This window comes from Drosophila eugracilis, unplaced genomic scaffold, assembly GCF_018153835.1.
Source record: "Drosophila eugracilis isolate 14026-0451.02 unplaced genomic scaffold, ASM1815383v1 contig_2152, whole genome shotgun sequence".
Taxonomy (NCBI): domain Eukaryota; kingdom Metazoa; phylum Arthropoda; class Insecta; order Diptera; family Drosophilidae; genus Drosophila; species Drosophila eugracilis.
The window spans coordinates 112986-132235 of record NW_024573036.1 but is presented as its reverse complement, the minus strand read 5'-3'; the positions used below and the strand labels follow the sequence as shown (position 1 = coordinate 132235).

General features: G+C 41.7%; 3 protein-coding genes across 3 annotated transcripts; 1 reads left to right on the top strand and 2 right to left on the bottom strand.

Moving 5' to 3' along the window:
- The first annotated feature begins 88 nt into the window (after window positions 1-88).
- On the top strand, window positions 89-3262 carry LOC108111001 (zinc finger protein 35). The gene is made up of 2 exons (XM_017220311.2): window positions 89-430; window positions 513-3262. Exon 2 carries the CDS (start codon window positions 525-527, stop codon window positions 2637-2639), a length of 2115 nt encoding a protein of 704 aa, XP_017075800.2. The 5' UTR covers window positions 89-430; window positions 513-524; the 3' UTR covers window positions 2640-3262.
- A 72-nt stretch (window positions 3263-3334) lies between these two features.
- Window positions 3335-6420, bottom strand: LOC108111000 (protein SMG8). Its single transcript, XM_017220309.2, has 4 exons — window positions 6335-6420; window positions 5209-6286; window positions 5102-5148; window positions 3335-5052 (listed from the first exon to the last, which is right to left on the bottom strand). The coding sequence occupies exons 1-4, from the start codon at window positions 6388-6390 to the stop codon at window positions 3387-3389; spliced, it is 2847 nt and encodes a 948-aa protein (XP_017075798.2). The 5' UTR covers window positions 6391-6420; the 3' UTR covers window positions 3335-3386.
- Window positions 6421-7774: 1354 nt separating this feature from the next.
- LOC108111050 (protein phosphatase 1 regulatory subunit 14B) lies at window positions 7775-18852 on the bottom strand. The gene is made up of 4 exons (XM_017220379.2): window positions 18479-18852; window positions 8458-8754; window positions 8289-8363; window positions 7775-8225 (listed from the first exon to the last, which is right to left on the bottom strand). The coding sequence occupies exons 2-4, from the start codon at window positions 8671-8673 to the stop codon at window positions 8142-8144; spliced, it is 375 nt and encodes a 124-aa protein (XP_017075868.1). The 5' UTR covers window positions 8674-8754; window positions 18479-18852; the 3' UTR covers window positions 7775-8141.
- Between the last annotated feature and the right edge of the window lie 398 nt (window positions 18853-19250).

Sequence of the window (19250 nt, the reverse complement as noted above, 5' to 3'; positions counted from 1 at the left end):
TCATGCAAGCGATGTGCACGACAGTATGTTGAGGCTTGACCGTGCGTAGACCCCCCAACATAAAACATTTTTCTTTTATTTGTTGTAACCATTGCGAGGACGCTTGTAATTGCGAATTGCGATTTGGCGATGCGCTGCTTTCGCTTAATGCGCAGCTCCTGGCAGACCTTTTTGATTGTCCCGAAATCGAGGATTAAGACCCAAGATCAACTAAACTGAACTGCTAAATTCAAAAACAAGAGGCCGACAAAAAACAGGAAACAACTTTTTGTTTGGACGCGCATAAAATGGAACGGAATGAAAATAAGCCAAGAGCCCTGAAAGAGACACAAAAGCACGGAACCTGAGCAACACACCAGTGATATAATAGTAATCTACAAAATCATTATTCCCCTTTAACTTGTAAACTTCGAATCCAATATCACCCAAGGTACGGCATTGATTTTTCTCCCCGCACACGGCCTTCATATTATACAGAAAATGTTTATACACTTGCTTCTTTTTTTGTTTAGCCTTTTGGCAAGATGGCCGTGCACCTGAAGCAGATATACCACCATTTGCCCCTGACGATCACTCCGATCCTAGCGCATCCTTCGCACATACTGCAACATGCTCCTGATCCTCAACAGCCGGCTCCCAATCCTCCCCAGCCACAGCCACCGGACCTCACCTTCCACTGCATGTGCTGTGCGGAGTTCTTCGTCCATCCATTGGCCCTCTATCAGCACATGAACACTCTGCACCCTAATGAGCCTACCAACGGACAGCAGGAGCAGGAGAGTCCAGGAGACGAAGGTGAAGACTACAGCTGGATTTTCGAACCTGTATGCGAGCTGGCGGAAGATGGTAGCGACTCTTCGGACGGTAGCGACTCTTCCGGTTCCGACAGCTCCTCATCCTCGGATGACGACGACGATGATAGCAGCTCTAGTTCGAGTTCCAGCAACTCCAGCTCATCCAGCAGCTCAATGCCGAGTTCCAGTAACTCAAACACCCAGCAGAGCCAGGAATCAATGCAGCCCATGCGCGGTTTGGTGGCCGGACCGGGCCAAAACGAGTTTCAGCTTCAGATGGCGGATCCACGAGAGTCGACCTCCATTTTCATGCTGCAGCCGCCTGTCAGTTTTGAACCCTTGCAACAGCTGGCACCACCCGTTGCCACTCCTCCAATGGGATTCTCCATGGACTCAGCGCCGATTAAGCGCCGGCGAGGAAGACGAGTCAACTTCAATACCCCAACGATTGATCCGGCCGTAAATGGTACACAGAAGTGCTTTCAGTGCACCCACTGTGAGGCCAGCTTTCCGAACGCAGGCGATCTGTCTAAGCATGTACGATCGCATATCACCAACAAGCCGTTCCAGTGCTCCATCTGCCAGAAGACCTTTACGCACATCGGGAGCCTGAATACGCACATCCGGATTCACAGCGGGGAGAAGCCGTACAAATGCGAACTCTGTCCTAAGGCATTCACGCAGTCTAGCAGTCTAATGGTGCACATGCGCTCCCATTCTGTGCGCAAGCCGCATCAGTGTCTGCTGTGCGACAAGGGATTTATCAACTATAGCTCTTTGCTGCTACACCAGAAGTCACATGCCGCGCCCACGGAGACGTTCACATGTCCGGAGTGCGAGCGGGAGTTTAAGGCAGAGGCCCTACTCGACGAGCATATGCGAATGCATACGCAAGAGCTCGTATACCAGTGTGCCATCTGCCGCGAAGCTTTCCGCGCCAGTTCAGAGCTCGTCCAGCACATGAAAAACCACATGGGCGAAAAGCCGTTCACCTGTTCCCTGTGTGACCGCTCCTTCACGCAATCGGGCAGCCTTAACATCCACATGCGTATCCACACTGGCGAAAAACCATTTCAATGCAAACTCTGCGACAAGTGCTTCACACAGGCTTCGAGCCTGAGTGTTCACATGAAGATCCATGCTGGCGAGAAGCCCTACCCGTGTCCCATCTGCGGAAAGTCTTACAGCCAGCAGGCGTACCTCAACAAGCATATCCAGGCACACCAGGTGGCTGCTGCGGCATCCGTTTCCAGCCCTCCCGAAATGCTGATCACAAAACAGCCGCATGAGACATTGGTGTGCATTGTTTGCGGCTCACTGCATGTGGATGCCACAGCACTTGCAAATCACGTGACCAGTCAGCATGCAGCGCTTCTAGACACCATGAAGCAATCGGCAATGAACACAACACTAGGACCCGCTTTTCCAGATGATAAGTGTAGCCTAGAGGAGCAGCAAGCCTATATGGAACAGGTTCAATCCGTCTTACAACAGATGAACCAGCAGCAGCAGCAAATTCTCCTTCCATCGCAGCCAAAGTTGCCAGCCATGGATTCCACCGGTGAGGACGAAGAAGAACCCGATGAGGTAGAAGAAGCTCCGGATGAGGACGAGGAAGATGATCCAGGGAAGATGCCAAAAAAGGAGCCTGAAGTGCAGGAGGCGGAGGAGGAACCTCTCATTAATCAGAATTACCCCATTCTTGGCCTTCAGGAGGAGCAGATCCTTTTGCACTCTGACATGTATTACGAGGATTTTGCTGACATGGACGTCGGCTGTCAGGAAGAAGTATTCGGCGACTTTGTCGTCAATGAAGAGGAGGTATACACGGAGGAGCTCATCTAGACATAAGTACTAAGATTGGCCATAGTTTATCAAGCCAATTTATATTTATGTACATTGAAAAGGCACGAAAGTTCTTAAATAGTTTTGGGCCATGATGATGATTTTTATAGCCCAATTTTTTAAGTAACTTTTAATTTGTTCGTACTATAATTTTTTTTTTATAAATATTGTTCTTGTTGGGCAGAAGTCGTGGGGTGTTTACTCAAATTTTTGTCCACCTAAACGCTAAATAATTCGGGAATACATAATGTTGAACTAAATTTTAATGTTAAACCTGACTTAAGTATTAGTGAAATAACTTACATTACCAAACATCTACTACGGAACCACCACACCACATTTTTTTACTAATCATAAGTTCAGAAGAGATTTTCGATGTATCCTCTCATATCAGACAAAGCCCACACGACTAAAGACCATCCAAATATGAACATATTGTAATTTGCACATTATCTTCTAAAGATATTACATTTTGTTAGTATTAAGCTCTACTCTATGCTGCTCATTTTACATCCCAAAGGATATTCCCTTACCTATGTTGGAATTGTAATTATTCCAATAATTCCATTTCGCGTGTTTCCCAAATCGCATGAAGAGATTACATTAATCGTTATATTTAAAAATCAAGTCTTTTACTTTGGGGCTGGAAACTGACTACAATTAATTTAAAATTTTTAACTCAAAGGTAATGCGAATTGTATTTGATTTTTCTTTTTTATTTGTGTAGATTTTATCTAACAAATGTCTTTAAATCCTTGTGAAATTTCCTGCGGCAGATGCTGCAATGCGGCCAGGCTCATTCAGGTCCAACGAGGGATCCGTCTCCGCCACTCCGAACATCCCAGGTAGCAGATAACCGCCGGCCAACGGATCATCCGGTTCCAGTTTCTCTGGCGGAGAGATCAATACATCGTCGCCCTGATAGACGAAGGGCAGCCTAATGATCCAGTAGGCGCTTTGCGATAGGCGTGGTGGGATTATGCTGCCTAGAGTGAAGGTGTACTTCCCTTTGCCCACGCACACCTTAGGATCCACAATAATATTGACTGGAGCCTTGGGTGTCACCACATGGATGCGCATCAGCTGCGCTAGGTAGTTTGTCTGGGATCGGCAGGGGCATGGATAATAAAGCGGCATGTTATTATGAACCACCTTGCTGCAGGTGTCCCGCTCGATGTCTGCCCCACCGCGTAGAACTCGATCCGGGGCGCACATCATGAACCTATGTCCACGAGAGCACTCGTACTCCATTCCCACGAAGATCTTAAGAGAAAGCCTATCGCCTTGCTTTTTCCACCGTTGCTGCTTCTTTCCAGGATGCTGCTGCTGGTGGTGAGGGTGGTGCTGCTGCTTGGGGGCGTGAACTAACCGCAATTGGACATCCCAAGGCAGCAGGAAATTGGCGCCGGACAAGAAACCACTCTGGAAATGCTCTTGCAATCCGGTATTGTGGCTATAAATGGAGCTGGGACCCACGCAGGCCAGTGACCAGCTTGGGAAGAGCGGCAGAAGACCGAAGTCACTGACTGTGTGCACCAATCCCGGTAAATATTCCGTGGTGGAGGTGGAATAAGAATCGGGTGGTCCAGCAATTTCTTTCTTGACAGGTTCCTGGAGTTCAACCACAAGTTCGTTTTCCGTATCGGCACTGGATGTCCCACTACTTGTGGAATTCTGCTCGGAATTTGTCAACTGTTCGGAGCTTGCATGCGATTCGTTCAGTGAGGCTCCGAACCCAGCTATGGACATGTTTAAATCGGAACCAAATGTTGGTGAAAGAGGCTGGGAGCAGCCGTTGCTTGCGTTATTCTGCTGCTGCTCCTCCACTGGCTGCTGTTTCTCCTGACCTTCCTCCTCATCATCTTGGTCTTCATCAACATCTCCCTCCTGCGGCGGACCGCTTTTGGCCGTGTGCAGAAGGGGAAACGCTGCTTCAAAGGCCGCCGCACGATAATCACTTACAGAGGGCTCGAAAACGGGGAACTGGTACTGTTTGACTTTAACGCACAGGTTGCACATTTTAGCGATGTGCTCGTAGTACTCGTAGTTAGCCTGCCGCAGGTTAAACGGATCTTCCCGACGACCTTGTGTGCGGCCGCAATTACAGCTAGATATGTGGATCACACCACTGTTGTGTTTATCGTGGGGGACATTTTTGGGAAGCGTGCAGGGATGGGAGCGCAGGCTTAGCTGCTCGCACTGTTGACGCCCATCTTGCCAGTGTTTCTGGCATATAGCTGCCAGCTTGGCGAGTGCCGCCGTTGCCTGCGGACCGCGACCCTCCTCCTCAAATGCAACGGTGGCATCTGCCAAGAGTTGCCTGTGGGTGGAGCTACCATAGTTCGCTGGTGCAGCGTTTTTGTAGGCAGATATTCCCTTCTTTAGGCCTATTTCGCATAGGTAAGCCCAAAATCTGAAAGAACAGATTATAGAAACTCAAAAGTAATATATATTTTACTCACTTCTTTTCATAATTCAAGCTCTCGTCGAAGTTCTGCAAAAATATTTTCTGTAGGGTAGAAGGGTATATTAAGGCAATTTCCAGCGACTAATACATCAATTTACTCACATATTCTTCATTGCTAGTCTCTTGATTCGGATATCTTGCGTTCTCCACAAGCAGTTTATACATCGTGGCCATGCAATCGTGCCATTCCTGGATATTCAGCAGGTGGAACTGACCCACCTGTGGTACCTGCTTAAAGGAGCCCTCATCGAAACAACCTAACAAGGCATCGTGAACGTGTCTCTGAAGAAAATGCCAGACCGTGTGGTCCTTTTTATACTGTTGCTTCTCCAACTCCTTTTCATTCAGCGGTGGGCCATAGGGTTTGACAAAGCCTTCGAAGGGAGCCAGTTCGAGGATCTCTAGGTCTTCCTCCTCTTCCTTGGCATCCGGCTTGTACATTGCCAGATTGAGGCAATCGATGGCCTTTAGCAGTTTGTCAGGATGCAAATCTTCGTGGGCGTTAAAAAAGACAAATTGCTTGTTATTGGGCAGAGCTACCAGCGAACTACTGCTACTGTTGGTAACGATATTGTGATGGCGCAGCAACTCATATATGCAATCCTCAGTTTGGAACTCGTAGGCAGAGACACATTCCCGGTTCTTGGGCTCATCACGTGGGAAGTTTTCGAACAGGAAGAGAATTCTAGGGGCGCACAGCCGTGCTTTATCGCCCATTCTGGCTGCTGGCGTATCCCTAAGCATTTGAGGTAAGAAGTGCATTAAATGCTGTTCCCTAGCAAACTTCAGCAACTGGAACACCGTGACCAGTGTTGGATCGAAAGTTTGTCCAGTTTCTACGTAAACTACAATGTGGCAAACATGCATGGCCAGCAGAGTCATGCGCACGAATCGACATCGCATCTTCTCATAGAAACTGTCGAATTCAAAGGGAGTATCCACGTCCTCCATACAGACATCTATCATTTGATCCAGGATTACCTCGTCGTAGGTGGTCTCGAAGTGGAGCAATAGGCAGGAGGTTCCCGGCTTGTAGTAGCACTGCACCTGGCCATCTTTTGCTGTGTGTTTGAGAGGTGGCTCCATTCCAAATGCCTGCATCTTGTTCGCTTGGTCGCATTTTGACCGGCCCACGATTCCGACCACAACCAGCGAACTTTGTAGCTGCTGCATTTCCTGGCTAAATAGAAATGTTGATGAGAGCCCCTTGTAGTTTTGTAAAACTTACGCCACATTTTCGGGTATATCCGGGTAAGTCCATGTGTAATAGTCCTTCACATCCATTTTTACCTGGAGTTGTTTACAAATTGCGGAATCAGCTGTTCTAGTGCTGCCAATCTAGTAAAATGCATGTGTTTATTATATCGATTGTTAGCGGTTAAGTTGCTATCGATATTTTTCCGTTAACAGCCGCGGCTGTTCAAATTTGAAAGCGATTTAAATGCAAACAACAATAAAATAAGTATGCAATGGTAGAAATATGTTTGTATAATGCAAATAATATTTATAATAACTAAAAAATATAATAACTATAAAAATAAAAAAAATGCAAAGCAATAGAATTGTTCAGTAAAACTCCAAAAAAATGTTGTCTAAAGCAATTAATTTTTATTGTAAACTTTTCTTTTGCGTTTTATAAATATTTTCCATTAGCTTTTCATTACAGCTCTTCGCAGCGTGTGGTTTTGTGTGTGCTTTTCAGATATATTGTGTGCATGATTAAGTATAAATGCTTTAATGCTAAACTCGCTTACATAATGGATTGGTGCGTTCTTTTGATGAGGCAATGGAATAATGCGATGATTAATTGGTTGTTACTATGCAAATAGCATTTTTAAGAAGTTACTAATACTTTTTAGATCTGATAGAGAGAAGTAGGGGCTTATTCTGAGAGTCTAAGTGTGCTAAAACTGAGTGATAATTGCGTATCTTCCTCTTTCGCCTATATTGAGCACATTTAAAATACTTTTAAGTTTGGTTTTGATTGCTAGAAATGTTTAGATACTACTACAAAGAGGTGTAGATTTCGTGGAGTGAAGAAGTGTTGATGCTTTTCCGAGGGTATTTACAAATTTTCTTGGGTATCAAGCTTTGTGGGACTGTTTAACATTTTATTTACAACTATACTGTGTAGTCTTGACTTTCTAAAATGCAGCATGATTTATAGGATGTGATGTTACTCTCTTGAAAACGCCGAAAAGGGATTTCGAAACCAACTCTGTTTTCGGTCACTTTCAGAGAACAAAGTTTTGGATGTGTAGTTAAAATTCCGTTTTGCCAGGCTTTACTGTGCATCTGTTACTGTCTTCATTACCGTTTGTACTTGCTAACTGCGCATGCAAGATCTTCTTCCTCCACGTTTTGGCAGTGAACCTGAGCTTTCATCTTTGACTTGGTGATCGCACACTTTACTTACAAAGAATGTATTTGATTTATTAAACTGCAGCTTTCGGCTACTTAGATACTCGTATATGATATTCTGGGGTTTATATTGGTAAGTGATTAAATGAAGCACACACATGCAAATAAACTAGTTTTGTAAAAAACAACCGGAGTGTCACTAAGGGTCTAAATTCCCCTCATTGAATCTAATCATATTTGTTTAACTACACAGGGTTTTCCTTTGCGTTGCTTTTCAATTTAAATGTAGCTAAACATTTGCTTTTGGTTTTGGGCCATATCATGTTTGTGTTTTATTTAAAAAATATCATCACAAAATTGATGAAGTATTATGTTTTGGCGGCATTACACCATAAGCTTAGGGCTAACGATCTTCATCATTTATAATCGTTTCCAATGGTAGCTTAAATTAGGTTAAACTTCAAATTAATCAGCGCAAAAAGATACAAACTAACAACTAAAGTACATGGAAAAAATCAACACAGTGTTCGAATAGGTAGAGCTTAAGGGCTTGTAAACTGAATTCTTTGTTCTTTTTGTTCCAAGCTAAACTTAATCATCTAAGTGTTTATTGTGTATCTGCGTATTATATGTGTAGGTCTGCTGGATGATTTCTTGAATGAGGGGCTGGCGGTTTACAGGGTTTTTGCACGATCCAGCAGATCTCCGATGAACTTCGATATGTCTGATTGCGGGCGTTTGCAGACTGAAAGTAATCTCTATATGAGGGAGGTAAAATCAATTAGTACGGTGGAATCCCCTTTGGAAATTTAAGTACTCACAATAAGATGAGATCTTCTAATGTCATCTGTGTCCATATCAAGTATCTCGTCAATGTCCACATCGATGGCCTCGCTCTGTTGGTTTAGGTAATGGCAAATGATTAAAAATTAATATGATATTAGTAAATATATCGCAATAGATTTATCTTTTATTTTCATGAATACTTACTGGTGGATCGAACAGCTTCTGGAGTTCATCATATAGCCACATCTCCACGGCCAGTCGCTTGCGGATGAGGCTCATCTGGTGTGACCCGTACTTGGCCGTGAGGAACTTCTCTCGCCGCTCCTTGACCTCCGCCCCCTTCTCATTGAAGTTGACCCGGAGGTTCGTCCGGTTCGGGGACCGCTCACAGTCGTTCATTTGCTCCAGACCGCACTGCATCTTCGAAGATCGATTTAGCGGTACAAGCTTCGTTGATTGAACTTTAATTTGCGGAACGCCTTTAATTAATTGGCGTGGTGGCTGCAATTGAGGAAAACAGTTGGACATATATATAAGTCTCAAGTGGCTGTGTAATTAAATAAAAATTAATCGGACATATGTAACTGTTTACGGCAATTGCCAAGGCTGAGCTTTCCAAATGTGCGTCACACCCATTTCTCTTAAGATCAAGAGCCCAGCCTCAAGACCCGTTTGTTGGCCTAAAGGCAATACCAAATTCCCGCATCCGTGACTCACCCAACTACTCTGCCCTGCAGACCCAGAGCTCTGAATCATACATTCCATTATCTGCCCATTTGTTCGTCAGTGGACTTTTTCTATGTCCAGAAATAACGACGACATGCAAGCCGAACACTGAACAGGAATAATTGCTCACGTGTCACTCAGTTTCGTCCTATCGCCCGTCCTGTATCTCTGTGGCTTTTCACATATACCTTAACTCGTATATATATATAAATACATAACAGCTAATTAAATTAATGTGTAATGTATGACTCTGATTTCTGTCTTTTCACTTTGGCCCGTTCAGTAGCTGGAAATCTGATTTAACACACTGGCATATACGATATGAGGGCTTATGTACACTAACAGTATCTCTGCACATATGTACACAAGTAACTGAAACCACAGCAAAGGTCAAACTTTGGGTTGAACTTTATTTGTTCGAAAAATTTAATTAACAGTAAGCGAAATGGAAACAGTTTTGGATCCAATTATTTACTTTTTTATGAGTTTTCTTTTTCATTATATTAAATACACACAATACATAAAAAAGGATATTTAAAACGACAAAAACTGTAAATCCATTTATTAAGAACTAATATACTGAATTAACTGAATTAACTTTGTCACTTTAATACATTTACTCGACATATTCTATGACATATTGAACGGGCAATATTGACTTTTCATATTATTTATAAACATACTGAATCCAAGTGACATTTTTCCCGCACTTCCCCCAAATCGAAGAGGGAAAAACAAAGGTTAGCTCCCACCCGTGTGTCAATAGCAACAGAGGCCGTCGTGCCTGGTACCGTGAAAAGCCCGTTAACACCTTTCCCACCCCATCCCACGCACCTTTGGTATCCTTGATCCAGTAACACAAACCATCCCCGAAAAAACATTCGCCTGTGCAAATGCCCAAATCCAAACCTTGAATTTTCCAATTTTCCCCCCGAAAAAAAAGTTAACAAACTCGATTCACTCTCGTTCTTTGGTACTGCACTAAAAACGAAATTGAATTGCAAATACCCACAGTCGAGTATTGAAATAGTTTTCGTTGCTTTAGTTTTTGTTTTTAGTTTGTGAGGTATTTCGAAATGGTGGGCCATGTGGCAAACTGCATTACATATACAAAGAGTTTTCCGCATTCGCCGCTAAAAATACATAAAAACACAATGCCCGACCCCGCTTATTTTTCACACAACTGAATTTTCCAGCCCGTGCGAAATCTGATACCAGATTTACTCAACAGCCATGAGCAATTATGAAACCGACGTTTAACTTGTCACTCGCATGTCGGGCGACCAGAGCTTTCTGCTTTCTCAGGGGGCCCAAAAGAAGCGGAATCCGGAGATTTGTTGTGAGCTCTGAAATATGAGCAGGGCAGATCTCTGCCCTCCGGGGCATTGAGTTCTTTGCCACATGGAGTCTCATTTTCGTAGGGCTTTGGCCCGGAAATTACCCTAAACGAAGTTAATTGTGTGGATCCGTTTGGCCTACTACTGGAGTCAGGGAACACTTCTAGGGGCTTGCTGATGGCCTGGCGACATGATACCATTTTGGAAGACAGCCGCTGGCGGAAGAAAAACGTGTGAAGCAGAGGATGAAATTACCATCTTGGAATGGGTACCCTCTGGGAATAACCGTGATCTTTTCTTTCGGAAAATATTTTCATTCTAACTCAGCTTTAAAAACAAATCAGATTTGATACCAAAGTGATCATATATGTTTCGAGTTTTTTTTGAAAAAAATATTTACAAAATAATTATAATTATTATATAAAAATGCAGAAAAATGTTGTCGATTATCTAAGTACCGGCTAAATATAAAAGGGGAAAAAGAGAGAAAAGTGTAAAACATTTCCCAACGCTTGCCTTTGTGAGTGTTTTGCCGAGTCAACGGTAATTGTGGGATCTAATAAATTATGTTGACTAACATGAAACTTATCTAGAGAATTTCTTCAGATTTTCCCAAAGACAACATAAAGAAACGAGAGCAAAAACTATTTGACCGTAGATTACGAAGGGCGATGATGTTGTAAAGGGGGCGCCATGGAACCCCAAAGGCAAATTATACCTTTATTATTATGGCTTGCCACATCTAACGTTGAGATTTTGCATAAATATTATGTTGAAATGCCTACGGCAATGCGGCAACAACATGCAACATGTTGCATGTGCAACAGCAACAGCTGGCCCAGTAGAAGCATCAACAATGTGCAAGCTAACTGCGAATGAAATTGTATCAAGCAGCCCCCTCAGCCTACGCCCCTGCAGTTCAGTGTTGCAGAAACTTCCGGAATCGAGGCAGAGAAAGAAAATTTGTTGTAGAATTAATAGAATTAATATTCGAACGTGCCAGAAATCAGTTTCCTTTGATAAGCAAGGAGATAACAACCCCGTAAAATGTTTCTAAATAAAACAGATTTTTTAAAGTGTGTAAAATATTTCTCACAAATGGTACTAAAATTGCCCTCTCCTTAGTTCAGCTTAATTCACTTTAACCTTTAGGCTTGGTGAAGAAAATTAGAAAGCCTGGTCAGAAGGAACCATTAGATGAGTTGGCCACATGCGATTGCAATTTTCGGAATAGTTTCATGCATTTGAAATGAGTTCGATATGGGTAAAAAGCTCTCTTCCATTTCCAAAGCCATTCGAATTAAAAATGTAAATTGACATTTTGTTTGCCACTTCTCCCTTGGCCACAAAACTCAAATGTCAGCCATAAATTTTTCAGTGGTGTCTAGAGTCCAGGACATACGCTGAAATCCTGCAGTCATATTCCATCAACAAACTCTTCTCCTCGACAGAGTCATTCGTTAAACTGAATTTTTTGGGGGGAATTAAAAACGAAATTGATTTATCCATTGGAGACGACTAATGAGATTTGTGTAACAAAAGTTCAATTAATAAACGTAAATTTGATGAGCCATAAAACGAAAAAAAATGAAATCAAAGTGGAAGTCGAAGTCAGAATCAGAGCAAGTTCAAAACAAAGGCCCAATTTGTTCACCTTCATCAGCCCAAAATCCAAATTGAATTTTAAATATCCCCTGCTACCCTTCCCTTTGATATCCCATGGGGCATTTATGGATAAATGCAAATCGAATGTGTCGCAATTGCCTCAGAAAAACATTTGGTTTCCCAAATTGGGAAATATCGCTTTTGGGCAGACGCCAAATGCTGACTGCAGAAAGTTCATGTTAATTTCAAGGTAATTATAGATTAATTATACATTTACAGTGCGTTCATATCCACTTATATGGCTGTCGGTCTATAAAACACTTTGCCCCAGCACTTAAAAGTGATCTAAAAAATAAAATGGCAATTTGGCTGACTGCCAAAAATAGAATAACTTATCTTAACTTATTATTTATCACAATATTCCAACTTTTATGCGAATTACGTGGTGGATAGCGAGATATTCTAAATCTGGGCTAATGATTTCGATTTCTTTTTGGTCCAAGACTAATTTGAATTTGTAAAAAAAGAGAGAATAAATATGATAAGAGAGACCGAAACCAAAATATCAAGTTCAGCAACTCGAACCCAGACTAAGCATGGCATTAACCTATATAGGAAGAAACTTTGGGAGCCGAAAAGATCGGCTTTCGAACGTTTCTGAAAAGTTCATTCAAGCCGAAGTTTTCACAGGCACTGGGGGAAAAGTGAAATGTGACGCTTTTATGCTAAAAAGCCTACAAAATGAAGACCACAATGGGCCAGCGTTTGTCTATGCAAATGGTTTATGATTCGCGGGCCGTGAAATCCCCAGAAAAAGTCCAAAAAGAAGAAATGGGAAAATTGGAAGCCAGATAAAAAAAAAGACAACTTAAAACCAGTTTATGAAATCTCTGAATAGAAAGAAACTCAGGGCCAAATTCATTGATATCGAAGGGTGTTCAGTTCCTGCTATCAGATTTGGTGTGCCTCTATTAATTTATATTGTAAGTATACTGTTTATTAATAACGTTACACAACGGTGGGCTTATCAGCCAGACAAAAACATCGAATGCGTCTATAATAAATTACTATATGAATTGCTGCCTCATTTAAATAAGCCGTCGCATTGCATAAACAATCTTGATAAGCCGCAGCTGCCGATGAATCATGGCATATATGGACATTTAACTCCAACAGACCATCTAATTAATATATTAAAATTTTCGGTAAGTTTTGACAATCTAGCACCTCCCCTTTAGACACACGCCTGTCTCTATAATTCTATGGTTTCTTACTGACGTTGATCGCTCGTTAATTTGTCAAGAATTTATTGTTAGGCAAATCTTAAAGTCTAGCGCCTGTTTTGCACATAAAAGCCAAGAAATTAACTGAAACGCAAATTAATCAGCAGCACATTCAGGTAGAAGAAATCAAGGAATTTAAATAAATCTTTTAAAGTAGAGAAGAATCATGTTGCGGCAGCCTTTTGCTTGACTACGAGAAACTGCTCAAATGGCTGTTTAATTTAAAAAGAAATTTAAAAGTTTTCACAATTAAATTGAAGGCATATACAGAAATTGTTGAGTCGCAAAAAGTCCGGCCAAGAGCCCTCGTGTTCTCAGATTGAGCAATCATTTTGGATTGGGAGGCATGTGGTGACTCATTTTCGGGAGAAGGTAAACAGAAATATTTTTTGTTTCTTTTTTTTTCTGTAATATTGAAAAGTTAATTTGGCTTATTGTTTATTCATTTTGGTCAGCCCCTTTTCAGAGTCTTTTTTTTTTTTGGATTGCCCAAAACGAAATGGGGTTACACAGCCGGACAAAGCGAGAAATGACCAAAAAATTACTATGAGTGGCAGCCTTATGGGTAAATAATTACAAGTGAAAACACCTACGATATCCGCGTGTTGGGCAGTAGTCAAGTGGGTAAGTGGTCAAGTAGGCAATGGCCAAGTAGCCAAGTTGCCAATTCCGAGGTTGTTGACCCCGAAGGAGGGCGACTTAAAGCCTGGAGATGGGCATCTCATATTCGGACTGCTTACTGGGCAGTTGCCAAAAACCGAAAAGAAAAAAGAATTGTCATGGAAAAATGATACACAGCATTATTTTGGCCTGGGCAAAAAGTTTTCCTGCATAAATTACCTTTGGCAAATGTTTGCGCACTTCGGTTGCGAGTTCTCAGTATTCTAACTCCGGGTAAACTACGTAGACTACGTGAACTCAAACTGGGCGGTCTACTTGACATGGTTTTCGAGGCGGAAAAAATCAAATAAAGTACAATGGGCTAAACTGTATTTCCAAGCTAAGTATTTGCTGGCTAATTTATTGTTTACGCAATGTTTTTGTCGTTCTTGGCCAACAGCGATATTGCGTCACGGACTCTGAGAAAATGCTCGACTAGGTGTGAGAAATCTCGGTGAGTGATGGTCACAAGTGGAATAAAAGTTTTGCCATTTATAAATAGATGTCATTTCTCATTGAGTCCAACGGATTGACCGACTTTTCGCAAAGGAGGCTGAAAATAAATATTGTGGAAATCTTCGGGATCTCTAGCAGAAGATATTGTGCAAGGTGGAAAATGTGGCTGTTTTCTAGAGTCCACAAAATACAAATATTTATAGAAAACGACTCATTGTATATACATTTGCTTAAAATTCCTATTTTTGAAAAGAAAATTAAGTGATTTTCCCTTTTTAAGTTATAATAAATTATTTCTTAGTACTGAGAATCTAGAAAAACGCGTCTGTTATCCAGTCACAGACCAGATAATTTCAAGGAAAACCCAATTGTTATCTTTCTATTTCCTGTTGATGTTTATTGGGTAATCACGGGAATGTTTACTTCATAGATTCCCTTTAAAATGCGCTGTTTTCAATAGCAGAAACCCCCTCTGCCACCCCCTAGTTCATGTTTCCTATAGAGGGAACATCATTTCGGTTATCAAGTGCCACCAAACTCACAACCCCAAAACAGAAAATCAAGAAAATCGATAATGTAAGCACATCGCACGCATTTCAAAGTCAAAAAAGGTATAGATGAGGTTGGATAGGTGTTTTTTTTGGAGGGTTGGGATGTGCATTGGGGGCGGGGCGGGGCAAAAGAGCAATCAACAAATATGTGTACTTGCACATTTACGTCTGGCTGGTTGTCAATACTGAAATGTCTGTAAATAACAAAGGCAAATAAGTGATAAATCGAGCCATAGAAACCGACGGTGGAAATCACACGCAAAATGCACGCATCCATTCCCACCAGTCAAGTTCATTGTACATTTTATTTATGATTGCCTGTGCGTTATACATGTGACGGGGGTAATGGATCCACGATTCTATGCCCGAACTTCTCGGGCACTGCCAAAGTCATAAAAGAGTCGGGGAAATGAGTCCACATAGCATTAGTCAGCTGCACTGTGAGAAAAGGCTCCCTCTGTGGTTAACTAACAACTAAATGGGGGCACTTTTCCTTTTATTATTATAAATTTATAATATTTTACATAAATAAATAACAGTCAGTCATTACAAGACTAAAATAAGAACCATATAATATAGTTTTTCCAGTTCATATTTATGCATAAAAGCAAAGCACAAGTTGTTGTTTTCCAAGGCAGCACCTCATAAAAGATGCAACGAGCTGCGAGCACAGTCACAATGGACTCCTCTATCAATACACCACGCACATACGCCCAGACATATATATATATATAGAGCTATATAGTTGTGTTTATAAGTGCAGTTTTATAGCTACAATCACATTACACATACGCCATGTCAGCCACAGCTGTCCGCAGTGGGTTATAGTTCAATGATTCCACGACTCCTCCATCTACACTACTACTCATATATATATATATAGTATAACTCCACTGTCTGCGAGCACTCAAGTAATTCCATTCTATTATCAATAGTTTGAAAGATACTGGGTCTTGGCACAACTTGCCTTAATTGGAAGCCATAACTTATTTATAAATTCAAATTTATTCAATTTAATCACTTCGTGCGCTCCTGCGATTCAGAACAATAAGTTTTAATTAAAAACATAATTAATATAAAGTGAGCATAACCCATGTGATGACTTACGTAGATTTATTTTCTATTTCCGCTTGGAGTTACCATTTAAATGGTGAAATTAAAACGGTTTTTAAGCCCATTCAAAGGCCCATAGTCATTTATCATAATTTCTGCATTAGCCATAAATCATTGAAATGGTCAGAGATGCAGTTCATTCAATTGAACACTCCCAAATGTGATTGGCATTCAAAAGGCTTTGCCAAAATTGATCTATCTGTGGCGTGCTATACATACGGGCCTTCTGTTACGTTTAATTTTTGAACGAGCTTTTAATACATTTCCGTTGCGATTTATAATTCGGTGTATCTGGGAGATAACATTATGCCAAACACGTAGATGCCTGCCTCCGAATAGAAAGACAAAAGCACAGGGAACACGATGAGAAATTGCTTATTAATCTTTTTGATGAAATCGCCAAGTAAGAAACATTTGAGACGTTACGTTTGCTTTTTCACATACATATATTTTTTCCGTTGAATTTGACTTTGTTTGTTATTTTTTTGGGTTATTTTTAGACAGCCCAGGATGTTTGCAAATGTTCTGCGGTTTAATGTTTAGTTTGGTATATAATTTATTGTGGTTTGGCATTAAGCACAGCATTTGCTGGGTTCAAGTTCATCTTGTGATCTATTCCCGCGATGTGGAAACTTCTTGAGGCGACCTTCGCGGCAGACAAAGCGCTAATCTGCAATCTGCCAGCTGAGCTAGTTGGTAAATAAACAACAAACCGCCTGGGTTTGTATCTCAAAATTGATTTTGTGCCCTTTGCAGAGAATGTCGCTAGTCATGCCAGACAATGGAACCCACTAGATTCACAGATTCATAGATTCACCCGCGGAAACGTGCGTAATGAGTTAAAGATACAGATTTGCCTATCGGTATCGCTAACTGTATCTCTATCTGTATCTCTGACCGACCGTTCAGCTGCAGTTTTGACACGCTTCCGAACACCCTGTAAACATATCGATTGAGGCGGAAAAAGCAAAAAAGCAAAATATGTAAGCATGTCAGAATCAAGCGTCGTGTGTCCAATACTCAATGTATCTTGTATCTTGTATATGTATCTTGTGGCGTGTTTGTTTTTACTGCATAGTGAACAGTGATTAGACACAGGCGGCCGCAAAATGTTATGACTGCGAATAAAACCAGGTTACAAAACGCAGCAGACACAACATAAAAGAAATTACGGCTGTCGGCACACATTATTCTGCGATACACTAGCACTAGCACCAGCATCCAATAATGCAACTTCTGTGGGTTGCGGAAAAGCGAGTCTGCGATTGATAAAAAGTCAATTAAACTGAATTGCATTCTTGCACATTGGAGTAGAGCTTGTCTGGCCTGTGAAAGTTTTACCCATCATCGAGCAAAGAATTCTCATTCAGTTTAAGAACACATAGAAAGTTTAGTATGGAAATGTTCCAGCTTATGGAGATATTCAGATTGACTACCATTCTGAAACTTCTGGCTGTGAAACAAGCTCATTGCTAATGCTAATATTTGCCAGCTAATTTGGCAAGTTAGACTGGCAACTTCTGTGTTTGATTTGCTGGCCAGCACGAGATCTCCGTCTGGCCGAATCCGAATGCTAATCGGAATTCAAGCGCGTCTAGCTGGCGGTGTTCTACCGAATTCCCCCTCTGGAAAACCGACTGGCACTTGGGAATTGGAAGCGTGAAGCGCAGTTGCGTTTTTCGTTACGTTCCGCTGAGTGCGTGGCCAAAAGCGGCAACCGTCCAACGACCACCGACCACCAACCACCCTTCGCTGCCAATAAAAAGTTTCATATATGAAGTTGTAAAATAGAAGAAATACTCGAACAGATACAAATAAAAACGTAAACGAGGCAGCAACCACTGCATAAAATTCCGCAGCTCAACACGCACACTGGCTGCCTTTCCTGCAGGTTTCTGATGGCGAACTCGGCTTCTGTGCGGCAATGTCTGCGGGTCTTAGTGGTAATGGTACTGGAAGTGTGGAAGTGGAAATGGGGATGGGACCAGATCTGGCCCGAAACTGGGAGTGGGACTTTGCCTGGTACTGGACAGGTGGCTGTGACGGGCACGCTTCTCCTGGACACTGGACACTGGTCACTCGCCAGCTGAAACAAATCGACCCGATCGACTGGTCTACGAGCAGAAAACACAAAAAACAAGCTATTTTCCGGTTCTTGACTGAGATGAAAGTTCTGGGTGTAGAACAGCATTTTCATTTTTTTATTTCAATAATATTAGAGAACATCAATATTGATCTTTGATACCACAAAGAAACATAGAAAAAACACAAACAATTCCTTGAAAAAGTTAATGATAATTCAGTAAATTTTTATCATTACAAAAAAAAAAAATGCTATTAATATTAATATTTATATTTTCTGAGTCAACAAGGACTCTATTTTGTATTATTTTTTCATCAACTCAAATTGGTTTCTTTATAGAATTGTTTTTTATACATGATAATTATATAAAATTAATATGTTATATATATTAAATATCAAAAGAAAATTTACTTTTGGAAATTTTCCAACGATGGATTCGTCTTGGTTTTGTCCGTATTTGGCTTAATTGCTGTGTCTAGTTCTCGACTCAAATTTCACTTGCCGAGATTTTAAATTAATTTTCTTTTTTGCTGTGGCTGGTGCCGCTTTAGGATTTTCCACTTTTCTGCTGCTGCTGCTGCTGCGACTTTCTGCTCAATGAAATTTTCATTTGCACGAGAGCACAATGAGGGCGAAAAGCACACACACACACGGCGACGTTCGAGCGGTTTGTTTAACTGTTTGTTTATAAAGCGGCAGCGGATTGCCCGGAGTTTGAATACTGTATCTGAATAAAGAAATTCTGGACTTATTCAGAGCTTAGCACGCGCAGCCGGTGAGCACCAATGACAGACTGAATCGGCAAATGGAAAAGTATCTGGCGGATACACACCGCCGTTTCACTTAACAGCGCCCTCTCTTTCGCTGTTAACTCTCGGGGGCTGTGCGCGTTGATGGGACTGCTGATTTGTGGATTTGTGGAGCTGCTGACTATGGCTATATGGTGCGATTAATGACCACCGGCTCAGCACCCAGTCTTTCGAGCTCCAATGATTCGATTCCAGGTAGCCGTATCGCGAGATAGGCCCAAGCTGTGATCTGTAAATTTACTGCCTTGCCAATCGATTTCGGCTACACATGCCGACTGCCGTAAAGTTCTATTTATAGGGCTTTGCTATCCTCTACTAAATCTTTATTATTCTGATCTGATCTTGCGAAGTCACACCTCTATAAAAGTTAGGTT

Bases quoted from the DNA above. Each gene is read 5' to 3' on its own strand.
- LOC108111001 (XM_017220311.2), top strand. From the start codon at position 525: ATGGCCGTGCACCTGAAGCAGATATACCACCATTTGCCCCTGACGATC.
- LOC108111000 (XM_017220309.2), bottom strand. From the start codon at position 6,390: ATGGATGTGAAGGACTATTACACATGGACTTACCCGGATATACCCGAA. The intron at 5,149-5,208 runs GTGAGTAAATTG...TCTACCCTACAG, and splicing joins AGACTAGCAATGAAGAATAT to AAAATATTTTTGCAGAACTT. The intron at 5,053-5,101 runs GTGAGTAAAATA...CTGTTCTTTCAG, and splicing joins AGCTTGAATTATGAAAAGAA to ATTTTGGGCTTACCTATGCG.
- LOC108111050 (XM_017220379.2), bottom strand. From the start codon at position 8,673: ATGCAGTGCGGTCTGGAGCAAATGAACGACTGTGAGCGGTCCCCGAAC. The intron at 8,364-8,457 runs GTAAGTATTCAT...CTAAACCAACAG, and splicing joins AGAAGCTGTTCGATCCACCA to AGCGAGGCCATCGATGTGGA. The intron at 8,226-8,288 runs GTGAGTACTTAA...TCCCTCATATAG, and splicing joins TTAGAAGATCTCATCTTATT to AGATTACTTTCAGTCTGCAA.